Raw genomic sequence first — 13,901 nt, 5'->3', positions numbered from 1 at the left:
CTGAGGGGACATAAACATTTCAATTCATATTGATAGTAGAGATCGTTTGTTATTAAGTTGAGTGCATTAGCACAATTTTATTGCTTCACAGATCACAGGTCTACAGTCAACAGACCCACAGTTATTCTGTGAACCTGTGACAACTGGCATTAGTGTATAGAAAATAGAAATGAAGAATATGGATTACAAAAGAAAGATGAAAGTCGGAGAGTGTACAAGTAGAATTATATCATAGACAATTTGTAGTGACTTATTTTCATAAGAAAAATAATCATGCTTAAATATTCAAATTAATGATATGACAAGTTTACATTTTATTTTTATTAATTTTCACTCATTTATCATTATTAATCTCTCACTCCAACAGTGTAATAATACAGTAAACTTATTGGTAAAGGGAAAAATAACCATTGAAATAAAATATAAAAAAAATAAATTAAAAATTTTAACATAAATTGTTTTGAAACAAAGTCAGTACCGGATTAACGTGTAGGCCAAACAGGCCCGGGCCTAAGGGCGCCTTAATTTTAAATCACATAAAGGGCGCAGGGCGCTGTCTATCGTCTATGTCCTATGACGTCCAGTACAAGTGGTAAAAACACGAAATTGACGTTCCCTTGTAATAGTTCTGACTAGAGTAAATCGTGTTAACATTTTAAATATAGGTATTATAAGTATTACAATTTAGTTACAATAAATTGTAATTTTTAATTATAACACAAATAGGTAACACATTATATCTGCTCCACAAATCACAATTCCCTTCAAAAATGTGGGTAATTATCAACAATTATATTATTGAAGACAGATTTATGTTAATCAAAATCCATCCAAGTTATTCATTATTTAATTTTAATGTTATGTTATATTTTTATGGCTTTGCAAGCATAGTGCATCGTATTTTCGTAAAGGAATATGAATATTATGAGCATTAAAATTCTAAACATCTAATTACAATTATTGTTTTTCTGAATTTTATATAATTTTTAATTTAACTAAATCATGGTAATATAAAATAAATTTTTCAAACAAGTTGTGTAAGAAGTTTTTTATAAGTATATTAGAGCAAAATGTCCCTATTACTTATAAACAGAAATGTTTTTTAAGGGCCTAGGGGCGCCAAATCTCTTAATCCGGCACTAAAAAAAGTATTTTACAATACGTCAATATACGTATTCTTATTCAAATATTCATATAGAGTATAGACTGTAGAAGTATACTGGTATACATCATTCTTCTAAGACCATATTAATAATACTTATGTTTATAAATATTCATCAAAATATTGAATAAAAAATATTATTTAGCAATAATAAATACTTATTAATTATTGGTAGGTACTTGGTAGGCATATAAAATATAATAATAATTATGATATACGTATACGATATACCTATACAGTGGCGTAATTTGGTAAACATTTTTGGTGTTGCAATTTTTTTTAAGTGACCATAGATATTTAAATATGCATATTATACCTCTCCTCTCCCCTAATTTTAAGCCTGAAGGGGGATTCTATTTTTCTTTCACATTTAAAAAAAAAAAAAAGTGTGCAAGTGGGTATCGCTTTGCTGTATAGTAGAGATCGAGAGTTGGTCTCTATAATTGGTGTGTTAAATTTGAATACAATGACAGTGACAGGAATAATTGTATACGAAAAACGATTCTGAATGGAGATGATTTGTCAGTCTAGGATAGTTAGTAGGATATACTATATTATTACCTATGTTTAAATTGTAATGAATCGTAATTTTACGCGATTTCGTAAAAAATTTCATACGCTCTTAAAATTATTTCTATATTGACGCTAGATTTTTTTTTAGTTTTTTGTAGAAAAACTTATTGAGAACCTTGTATTCGGATTTTTAACTTTTAACATATTTCGTAAGCATTTGAACTTTAAATGTTTATCAACAAAAATTGTGACTATTGATTTTTGATTTTTTTTTACTACGATAAGTACAACTTATAACAAACCTTGTATAAAATTTTAAAGATTTTTTGGATAGCCAATTTTTTTTTTATAGTCATTTCAAAAAAAAAAAAAAATACTTAGAAAAATCGAAATTTTCAATTGTCTATAAATAGCTTTAAAAAAGTCAAAATATTTTTAAAATTTAATCGTAAATAGATCACGCTAGTATAAACAGTTTGTGAAAATTTCAAGTATTTACAATGATTTGATTTTAAATTACAGTAAAATAAAAAAAATTGATTTTATCGAAAACTGCTTATGCGTAAAAAATTCTGTTTTTCCATTACTTTTTTAGGGTTTTACCTGACGCTTTTGAAATTTTTTACTTTCAACCTCTCAAAGTACCAACAAAATTCAATTTCCTTTTCAAAGAGGTGCTGAAGTCACTGCAAAGCACTATTACTTCTCCAAAACGTGATGACAGACAAAAAAAAACACATATTGTAAAATCAATACATTCATCACTTCGTTTAGAATCTAAAAGAGGAAAAATGTTCATAGTATATAATATTATGTAGGTAACAAATAATGATTTATAATATAAGATATGTATCATGCGTTATCCACATGAAACTAAAACACTATAACTAAGCATATAAAACTGCAAATACGATTTCTTGATTACCTTTAAGCTATAACAAATATTTTAATTCAGTGGTACAACCGTTCATATACTACCGTATGCCACATGAATGATAGGGGAGGGAAAATTTTGGTATTGCAAAACGACACTATTGCAACACCTGAAATTTATTTGGTGTTGCAAATGTAACACTTGCAACACCCCAATTACACCACTGTACCTATACACTAATAGTGACATTATATTATAAAAATAAAAATCAATGATATAATAGTATAGGTACATTCGGTATAAATCATATTACAATATTAACAAATTTCAATATTTTTGTTTCCATAAAAACATTTATCGTTTACCCATAGACAAATTTAGCTAGATAATAAAAAATAATAATGCATAAAATTGTACATAGGCATTTTATTAAATAGGTCTATTGTTACCCATAATATAATTGAAAGATGAAACTGAAATTAAAAATCAGGGAAAAGAGGTTTTCATATTTTAATTTTTATAAGAAAAGTTTGTTTATTAAATATTTGTTTATAGCTTTTTATATTTGTTAGGGGTTTTTTAATTAATTTAAATCAGTTAAATAAATAATATACTATATGGCACAATTCCACGACATTAATTAATTACCTATAAATAGTTTAAATTAAAGCCTCGTGCTTTGCAGAAAGTGCCAAAAACTATTATATACCATGCAGATACCTATCTATTGTTAGTTTAGATAATTTAATTGTGACTTAAATGGCGGATTCTTTAAATATGGAGCCTATAAAATATGTTTGCCTTTTTTTTGATCTCTTGAGTAGGTAGTCAATAATACTACGATGATTATTATTACCATTATACACTATATTATATACTTATATAAGTATTTGTAATCAATGTTATTACTTATTAGGTAGTAATTAGTATTATTATATATTATTTTAATTTAGTACAGAATTTAAGTTCTGTACCAAGACCCTTGATAATTATTTTTACCATCGCTTATTTACAAAAGTAGGCATTTGGCTATTTTTGTACTATTTATAAGTATTTGAAATGTTCAACTTTTTTATGGCTTTTTCGATTTATGCAAAACAATAATTTTGTTTGAAAATAAAAAAAATTAAACAGATAATTCAAGATTACTCATTAATATTTCTTATAGCAATTAAAAAATATTTCATGAAAATACAAAGCCCAATTTTTTTTTAAATACATTTATAAACGTTTATGTATATTTTAACATTTGTAAGTTCTAACTACCATTTTCAAAATTACATAATCATGTAAATTATATTGTATTATTGTAGGTATAGTTAAAATTCAGAAAATTTTTAATTTTAACACTTTAATATAAAAGCTTGATATTGTATTACAATAAGGTGCCTTATAAGTTTTTACTGGAATTTCAAAAAATGATATATGTAGTTTATTATAAAGCCACTTAGAAATATTTTTTATGAACGATTGAAATTCAGATTTTGACAACATAAATACATAATAGATACGTATATAATATATTATAATAATTTTTCTTCAAATAATTTTAGTTATTTTTTGTAATTCAAAAAATATAATTATTTGTAGGGACTTATTGTAACTTTTTTTTACTATATCTATTATACTTTATATACCTACACGGCTACACAATACATTAATACAATTTTCAAAATATTTATATTAATAATATTGAACTATTTGTTTGCCGTATGAACCTATTCACACATACAGTATCGGTAACAGATTGTAAGTATTATATAATTGCAGGGTACACGGGAATCAGGCCACAATGAAACTTTTTTCAATAAGTTATTTACGCGAACGAATTCTATGTAAACTCAAACATTATAAACTGAATGCTTGAATAACACGCGGGTTGTCAATAGTTTCACGCAAATAACGTAACTAATTAATAATTAGATTATTCTTAATTTAGCCCGACAATTTTTTTTTTTTAATTGTCTAAAATGAACTTTATATTCCGCTTTGTATTTAATAATTATTCTGAACTGTATTGTACGATTGACTGAAAACATAATTTTGTAATTAACTAATATTCTTGTACAAATTCCCCAGCTACAATACAAAATAAATAACCTGCTATCAATTAAAAATCAAAATAATAGTTAAACCTAGGTGTTCTCAGTATTCGTAATTTGGAATTAAAAACCTAAAAGTTAGAACTTACCTATGATCTATATGTGGCTATGTGTCTATAGCAGGGGTTTTCAACCTGTGCGTCCCGGCTCCCAGGGGCGTCGCCGGTTATTATCAAGGGAGCCGCGTTCGCAATAGAAACTAAAAATAAAATTTCGGCGCACCAATACATATTACATGTTGCATGTGTGAGATAACCGTCGATAACCGTGTTTGCGATATCGAGTAATAGCATATTTCGATTACTATTTACAATTAGGTAGGTACTTAATGATTTGCCTCTAATATAATCTATCAGTTGTAAAACGCACACCGCTGTCGCCTGTCTGTTTTGTATTCAGTGTGTTATATGCGCTACGGCTACGTATATCGACCGATATTTATTACGATCTTTTTTTGTTCTGTGTTATTTGTTGTGTATTTTTTCTGTAATAATAGTAGTTATAACTATGGATAAGTTTTTGAATTCTAGTAGAAAACGTGATAATCCAGAAGTAATTTCAAATATTGAAAAGAAACAAAAAATCAGAAAATATGATGATAGTTATTTGAATTTCGGATTTACTATCACTGTTGTTGCAAACGTAGAACATCCCCAGTGTGTTAAATAAAGTTAGATTAAAATTATTATAAGTAATGTAAATTTGTTTATTTTAAATGTTCGTATGGGAGCCGTATATTTTATTTCAAAATCAAAAGGAGCCGTGGACCCAAAAAGGTTGACAACCACTGGTCTATAGTATATTATCACCTTATGTGTAGTATTTATACAAATTAAGTAAGTTGTTGGTACATAATTTAATAATTACATAAATATATCGCGTATACTAGATTGTAGAATGATACAACATAAAAATATTTAAAAATACATTTATACTAGTAATATTATATCTAATTTATAGAAGATGCTTTAAGATGCTTTAAGTCAAATATCAATAAGACTTAAATAAACTATTGTAGTATTGTCAAAAGTCTTCTGTTGTTTTTTTTTTACATATTTGTTGTATAGTTCAACAGATAATTATATAATATATTACGTACCTTAGTACCACGATTTAAGATATCCTAAATCGTGCTTAGTACCTATTTTCTATACCATAAATGACATAAATAATAATTAATTTTAATAAATTATTGTAGTTTATCACGTCACTATACATATTATAGACTATAGAGTATAGAGTCCCCTGATGCACTGTGGACCCATTGCATTATCCATAGAGAAGCACTTGCGGCAAAATATCTAAGTCCTGCGCTGAACCAAGTGTTAGAATGTGTAGTGAATGTAGTCAATTTTATAAAAACTCGTCCCCTGAAGGCAAGATTTTTCAAAAAATTATGTGATGATATGGGAGCTGAACACTCAAGTTTGTTGTATTACAGCAATGCACGATGGCTGTCTCGTGGTAATGTTTTATCACGTACGTTTGAACTACGGCAAGAAATTTACATATTTCTTAAAGAAGAAGGGCACAAATGTGCCAATGATTTTTCTGACAAAAATTTTTTAATAAAATTGGCATACTTGTGTGACATTTTTGAAAAACTGAATGCATTGAACACCTCATTGCAGGGAAATAACACGCATATTTTGAAGTCGATGGATAAAATGACAGCTTTTATAAAAAAACTCAAACTATGGAGAAGACAAATGAATGAAGGCACGAGCAAAGATTCATTTTCCATATTGCAGCAGTTTCTGACCTCTAATACAGTTGAGATTTCTCAAGATATGAAATCCATTTTTGAAGATCACTTATCACAGCTAGTGGTATGGTTTGAGAAATATTTTAAAAATGAAGACATTGATAAATTTGCATGGATTCAAGATCCATTTAACTCCATTGTTCCATCAGAATTTAATTCTACTGAAGAAGAAAGTCTAATTGAGTTGTCTTGCGACAGTAGCTTGAAATCAAAATTTACCAATATGGAATTGACCAAATTTTGGATTTCAATAAAAAATGAATATCCACTTGTATGTGAAAAAGCTCTACGTGTTTTAATTCCGTTTTCTACTTCATATTTATGTGAAGCTGGGTTTTCGGCGGTCGCTGTGATCAAAAGCAAATATCGGTCAAAAATCAATGTGGAGAAGGAAATGGGAGTAGCAGTATCAAGTTTGATCCCAAGATTTGAAAAAATATGCAGTGATGTCCAGGCTCATCCATCTCACTAATTCAATTATATTCTACAAATAAACTAAGTCTAATTTATTTTACCTAATAAAATTAAAATTAAATTTTTCAGTGTGTAATTATATAAAATAAATACTTCCATATTATCTATTGAAAATTAAACATGTTTCTTATTTTATCTATTTTATTTAAAAAAAAGTCGTAAATTTTATTAAGGGCGCCATGAGCAAACTTCAGTTCTAAAAGGGCGCCACGAGTATGAAAAGTTTGGGAACCTCTGGTATAGACTATTTAGTCTTATAGGTATAAGCCATTAGGTACTCTACTACAGGTTTTGCCGTTTGGTATAGGGTCAGTATTCAGTAGATCTTGGTTGGTGAATTTGATTTTTCCATGAATTTAATAATAAAAAGAAGTAATCCTATTTATATTTTATATTAATTGTTAGTACTCACTACTCACTATTGTTTACTACACAGTACACAGTGTATCTAAATTAAAATATCAAACAACAATTTATAAAAAATAAAATTTAAAACCTCGACTATAGTCTATAATTTATTATTATTACTAATTGTACCTATTGTTAATTCAAGATTTAACTATGTTGAAGTTGAACAAATACAGGCATAATAAACAAAAACCCTATGACAATAATGTTCGTCTACCATTACGTATGGTGATGTATAAAACGGTTTCTCGTGCCGAATTAAGTCAGTATTCTAAACATGATACAAACAAAGTACACAACCAGTAAGTATTTTTTTTTTACTGTAACATGTAGGACGTAAATATTACTATCCAAATATATTATATTTGGAATTTAAATATCTATGTAGCTGAAAAGTGGTAAGTATTCAAAATATAAGTAAGGTTTGACGAGGGGATGGAGAGGAGATAAAAGCCCCCTACGGGTCTGTGTTAAGTAATTATACACTTGGAATACAGTTTTTAAATCGTTTGATTTTAGAGCTCTACTTAATTTTTCCAAATTCGAGTACTGGGTATACGTGTACCTAAGAGGTAGATATATATGTCTATTTATAGACATTTTTATTGGTTTGTGTTTTCGTTTTTCTAACAACTTATCATTTTATCAACTATACTCTATCCCATCGTTGTATGATAAACAATTATTGTCGACTGTTGTTAGAAAAAATATTAAACCTATATTATGTGGCCTCCAGTGATTTATAATATAAACATGTACTATACAGTTAAACATATATAAATAGGAGCTTTTTAAAATATACAACCCTGCAAGTTTTAGATTTGTTAAATTATATTTTTAGGATACATTACCTCTACTTGTGCAACTATTATCAGTGTGTGTATTTATATATAGGTAAGTTCTATATAATAGAATATAAAAAACATGTATAGATCTTAGGCTAATATATTATTAAAATGGTGATCCTAGGGCACACATTTACTAAATTTAAATATTTTTATTTCATTGTTTAATTATACAAAAAATAGAAGAAAAATAAAGTTATCATCACAAAAATTGGGAATTAACCGATACTTCCAAACAATATTATGTACTTTGAAAAAAATAACTCACAGATGAAGCTAATGCTAATATTTAAGACTAATAAAATACTGATATTAAAAAAATGTGGTGAATTTTTGTAAGAGCCCTGTCAATCATTATTATGAGAAAAATTGTTTAAACTGGCACATGAATTTTTTCAAAAAACTGCAGATTACAAAATGTTGACACATAAACAGAAAAAGATTCGTTATCCCTGTTATATATACAGAGTTATTCAAAATAATTCATCTGAATTCAAATGCTTATATCTTTTTAGTTTGAACATTTTAGTTTTTTTAGGTTTAAAGTAACATACATGTGATGTGATGATACATTAATAAAATAATCATATTTTAAATTTATGTATTATAGCTCCAAAAATATGTTCTACGTGGTTTCCTTTGGTCACATGGATAAGGAATAACTTCTTATTCAAACTCTAATTTGTTCCATACATAACTGTTGTAATTAGCAGGTTAGCACAGTTAATTACATTTAAAATATTGTATAGGTAATAGGTTAGATATGTCCCATGGTGTATTGGTGTAAGTGATATGCCATATGATGAAGTGGCCCAGAAATCTAGGTGAAAAGCATATAATGATACATTTTGAATAGGTAACTCTGTATAAAAATATATAGTATATTATATCCAATAGTAGCTTTATGACTAATATGTCGACTGTACTAGAATTATAAGCTATACGCAATGGGTTATACTAATTATTAATGAAAATAGTTCAATTTAATCTAATATAATAACATTACTAATGATAATTTATTTGCTTCTAAATTTTCAATGTTATAACTACATAAACGTTTAATATCATTATACGCAATATAGATACATAAAATATTCAGATGTTTATAATGAAGTATATACAGTCAAAAATGTTCAAGATAATAATCATAATGTGCAGACCAATATGAATGTCAAATCTTCAAAATTATCTGGAGTCCAATATATTGTGAATAAGAAAGTTAAAAATATAGTAAATTTACAGTTTGAAAAAGTTATTTCCAAAAATCACTCATTAAAATTGGATGAAAATATTGAAAATCAAAACATTCAAGATATTAATGTATACAATGCAGTAGAGCTTTTAAAAATCAACAATAACGATTTATATCACAAAACTAAATCTGAAATAAATTATTTTTTATTTGATTTAGATAAAATAAATTCAGAAAACGTAGGTATTCTATTTTAATTATATATATTATAATTTATAAATATTAAATGTAGTTATTAATATACGTTCTTTAAAAGTTACAGGATAAAAATTTAAATTATTTTAAGTACCTACTTAAAATGTTAGCTAGATAAATAGTATGGTCTATAAAATCTAATATTGTTATTATGTTCCTTACACATATAATATAAAATAATAGGCCTTTTATATATTATATGTATAGATACATTGTTGTAGGTACCATATTTTTTCTGACAACACTATTAAAATTTTGTTATCGAAAATAGTACCTTAAATTTCCTATATCATGATGCTTTTTTTTTCATTTTTGGACAATGAAAGGCAGGGACAGCCACACAGGTTTTATTTCAATTTCAATATATACCAATTTTTCAATAAATTTTTAATTTAGTAAGCTATTTATTAGCAAAATTATTTTTTTTTCTTTTTATTGTAATATAAATTAAAAGTTGTTTGCTGGGTAGAAAATGTTTGAAAATCAAATACAAAACTCTTCATAAGTTGTTAATTTCTCAATTAAAAATGATCAAAAATCTATAGTTACAACATTCTTTTAAAAGCGTTTTAAATTTAACAACATTTTCATAAAAACTCGAAAATTAGCAAATTATTTTGGTGTTAGAAATTTAATATTTTTTTTGTTTTTGTATCTAAGATTTGAAAATTTAACACATTTTCCCACCGGTTCAAATTTTGGAAAATCAAGATCATCGACTTCAAATCATCCCGCGTAACTTTCTCCCTCTATGCACCACGGTGGCTGTTCTCGCATACAATTCGATAACGATACCACACGCAAATGAAGTTTAGTATTTCAGTCGATTGTTCGACAGAAGGCTCACTGCTTACTGGAGCCTCTACCTCAAATATCAACGAAAGCAACTAAACAGCCACCTCCTTCCTCCTACACATCCCTGGGCTCTTCTGAAATGTCATATGTACATCTTTAAATGCTAATTAATGTATAAATCACTGCGTGATGCAATCTATCTATTCATATTAAATCACCTTTTGGAGTATCGCTAAAACCACCAAACACTAGGTCCAGAACCATTTTTAAGCATACCAAACCATCTGTCTCCACATGATTACTAAAACCCTTTGGTATGTCACAAATATTGCATTGCATAATGACTTCCAATTATCCACCATAAGCAAACAGTAACTCCATAGAAACACTATTTAAACACCATCATCGCTCAACTTCATTTAAATACTCTTCTGGACAATTCAGCTAGACGCCTGAAACGCTAATAGCCCAGAGATCTTCTTAATGCCTACCATACATTAATACTTAGCATAAATATTATTATTTCTCCTTAATATAAATACTCATGCTTACAGGTACGTAATTTAGGGGTTGATATGATCGATCGCCCCCTCTCAAAAAAGCACCCTTTTCGTGTCTTCATATTTAGGAGTGTCTAATTGTTTCCAATTCATTGTCTTATTTTTCACCGCCTCAAATCGTATTACCACTAATTTTCTTGTTGTACCCTGTATAGATTTAAAAAAAAAAAGAATTTAAAATTTTAATAATTTTTCCAACCTATAAAAAAAAATATTCTAATGGAAAGTCAAATCAATTTTTTATGAGCATTTAAAATTCAAATTTTTACGACTAGAAAATAATTATTTCTCTTCAAACAATTTTTACTATTTTGTAAGATTTCAAACAAAAATAGTAGATACTTACTAGAATTTATGTTCATTAAATGTTATAATATTATCATTTTCATTACATGATAAAATGTTCAACATTTTTTTAACTTTATTTTACATTTTATGCTATTTATAACATTTATTTGAATGACAAATTTTGATTTTACTTTTTTTCCATAAATCTCTAAATAAAATACCTATTGATTATTATGTGCCATACGGGATCTAAAAACTTTTACGTATATTATATTATTATGAATTTTACTAGAGGCAATGAAATTGTTGATATATTTAAATAAATTGTTATCTATTTACACTTATGATTTTATTTTTATTGTTTAACGGTATTTACTATTTATAGAAAAATGTTATTAAATTTAGAGTTATTTAAGTTGATATACTAAGAGTAAGGTATAAATATATATTATTATAATAGTATAAGTGCAATATTTTTGGAAAAAAATATATCAACCTATTCTAATACTAAAAGTAAAACAATTGGCTTTATTAGCTATATAAATAAACATAATATCACAAAATATATAGCTTTTGACATCCCTTTTTCATGTACAATGATATATCATTGAATTAAAATTTAAAACACCCATAACGGCCATAAAAGTAACCCACTCGTAACCGAATGTACAGCAAATATACTTAAAAAGTTTACTACTTGACTACCTTTTTTTTATAAATGTCGATAAAATATTCCTCCGCTGAGTTTAATTTATTAAGTTCACAAAATTTTGTTAAAATAAACTTTTAAATTTTGAATTTGGATAAAATAATTTGTAAAAAAATGTTTTATATCTAAGATTTAAAAATATAATACAAGATTCTTTATATTTTTTTTTATCTGTAGTAAAAAAAAGTTTATTGAAAAATTGCATTAATTTTTATGAACGTTAAAACTTGTATTCCTTAACGAAATTGACAACTATTTTTTCTTAAACGATTTTTGAAACTTGTTATTTTGTATTGTTATTCATAACATATGAATCATGTAATACGTATATAAAAAATAACATTTTATATTTTAATTTTGGTAAGGTATTTTGTATTTATAATATTAATAAGTTTTAATAACTTAAGGTGGCTTAAGAGGTGAGGCGTAGCTCACCTGCTCACCTCAAATTAGTGACTACATGGTAAATTAATATTCTCCACGAATATGATAGAAATCTAAATACGTCATTTTAGTATTGAACTATTGTATAATTTATTTTATTAATAGTGATTTTACATTAAAACACATTTTAAAAATTTAACTTTTCAATAATTATGAATACATTTTATAGAATACATCAAAACAGAATAATGATTTCAATACATCGGAAGAAAATAATTCTGGTATTACATATACATTACAACATGATAAATTGTTTAATAATAACAACTTAATGAATGGATTGCATTTACTTGGGATTTTTAATACAACTGATCTCCAGGTAACAAAAATATAAATTAAAAAGATATAACAAGACTTTTTAACAAAAAAATCAATTATCCAAATATTTATTTAAAGATTAAAATATTTTTAGAATTTATAAATTATATATATAGTTTGTCCTGAAAACCCCTACAAAAAAATGTAACAATAAAAATAGAAAAATCAAATAAATAATCTTTGTAGTAAATTAATAATATATTGTTTTAGGGTTATTTTTACAACAATTAGTCAGAAAATTCCAATTTAATGGCACAATTTAAAAATTCTTTTACAAATTCATAACTGTTATGCAATTTACCTTTTAAATTCTCATTGTTATATTCTTTGAAACCATAAATTACGTTACATTATAATACAAAATGTTAAGTCTCAATTCAATAATCATTTTTTTTTTTAGAAAATTAGCTTTATTTTTAAAATTACAATCTATACATTTTGTACAATAACTAATAAGTAATTATATTTATATATTTAAACATTAAAACATTCAATGAGCTTATATACAAGCACATGAAGAGGAAATTACACATTTGTGACACCTCTTAATATAAGTAAGTACTTAAGCTTTAAGTTAGCAAATCACGGCACCAGTTCCTTTTGAGGCGTCTGGTAGAGACGTAGTTAGCAGAAATTGTGAGTGATGGTTGGGAAATATCTTCCAGTTTGGCGTGGAAGTGTTTGTAATAGAGAGCAGCTGTTTGGTTTATAGAGGTAATTCGAGGTAGAAATTTAAACACCCATAAGAAACGAACCTGGAGGGTACGCCAGTGATTACATGCAGATAGATGTTTTGAAAAACTTGTATAGTTCTCTTACTTGAATTCTTAGCAGAGCCTCAGATTGCTATGCCATACGCCTAGAGTGGTTGAAGAAGCGTCTTACAGAGAATAATGTTAATAGGTTGATAAGGTTAGGTAATAGGTTAGAACAAAGGAGAAGCCTTAACAAATAAAATCTGGAATTTAGCTTCTTTCGCTTGTCTTTAAGATGAAGAGATCAGGTTAAGTGCCCGTCAAATGTGAGGCCAAGGTATTAACATCAGTTGAATACTTGAATGAGGAATAAATAATGATGATATTGTTGATTAATACGGGTGGTCAGTTATGAGTGAGAAAGTGAAAAAAGAGGACTTGGATTCATTAAATTTTATTTTCCAGTTTATGAACTATTGTGAGAGCCGAGAGGGTATTTAAA

At 26.6% G+C, this 13,901-nt stretch overlaps 1 protein-coding gene across 1 annotated transcript; it reads left to right on the top strand.

Annotated features, from left to right (window-relative positions):
* Positions 1-5,009: 5,009 nt before the first annotated feature.
* Positions 5,010-6,957, top strand: LOC113548753 (zinc finger BED domain-containing protein 5-like). Its single transcript, XM_026949797.1, has 2 exons — positions 5,010-5,487; positions 6,283-6,957. The coding sequence occupies exon 2, from the start codon at positions 6,310-6,312 to the stop codon at positions 6,886-6,888; it is 579 nt and encodes a 192-aa protein (XP_026805598.1). The 5' UTR covers positions 5,010-5,487; positions 6,283-6,309; the 3' UTR covers positions 6,889-6,957.
* The last annotated feature ends 6,944 nt before the right edge of the window (positions 6,958-13,901 follow it).

This window comes from Rhopalosiphum maidis, chromosome 1, assembly GCF_003676215.2.
Source record: "Rhopalosiphum maidis isolate BTI-1 chromosome 1, ASM367621v3, whole genome shotgun sequence".
NCBI classification, from domain to species: domain Eukaryota; kingdom Metazoa; phylum Arthropoda; class Insecta; order Hemiptera; family Aphididae; genus Rhopalosiphum; species Rhopalosiphum maidis.
Note: the sequence above shows the minus strand (reverse complement) of the source record. Positions and strands in the feature narration are given on the sequence as shown.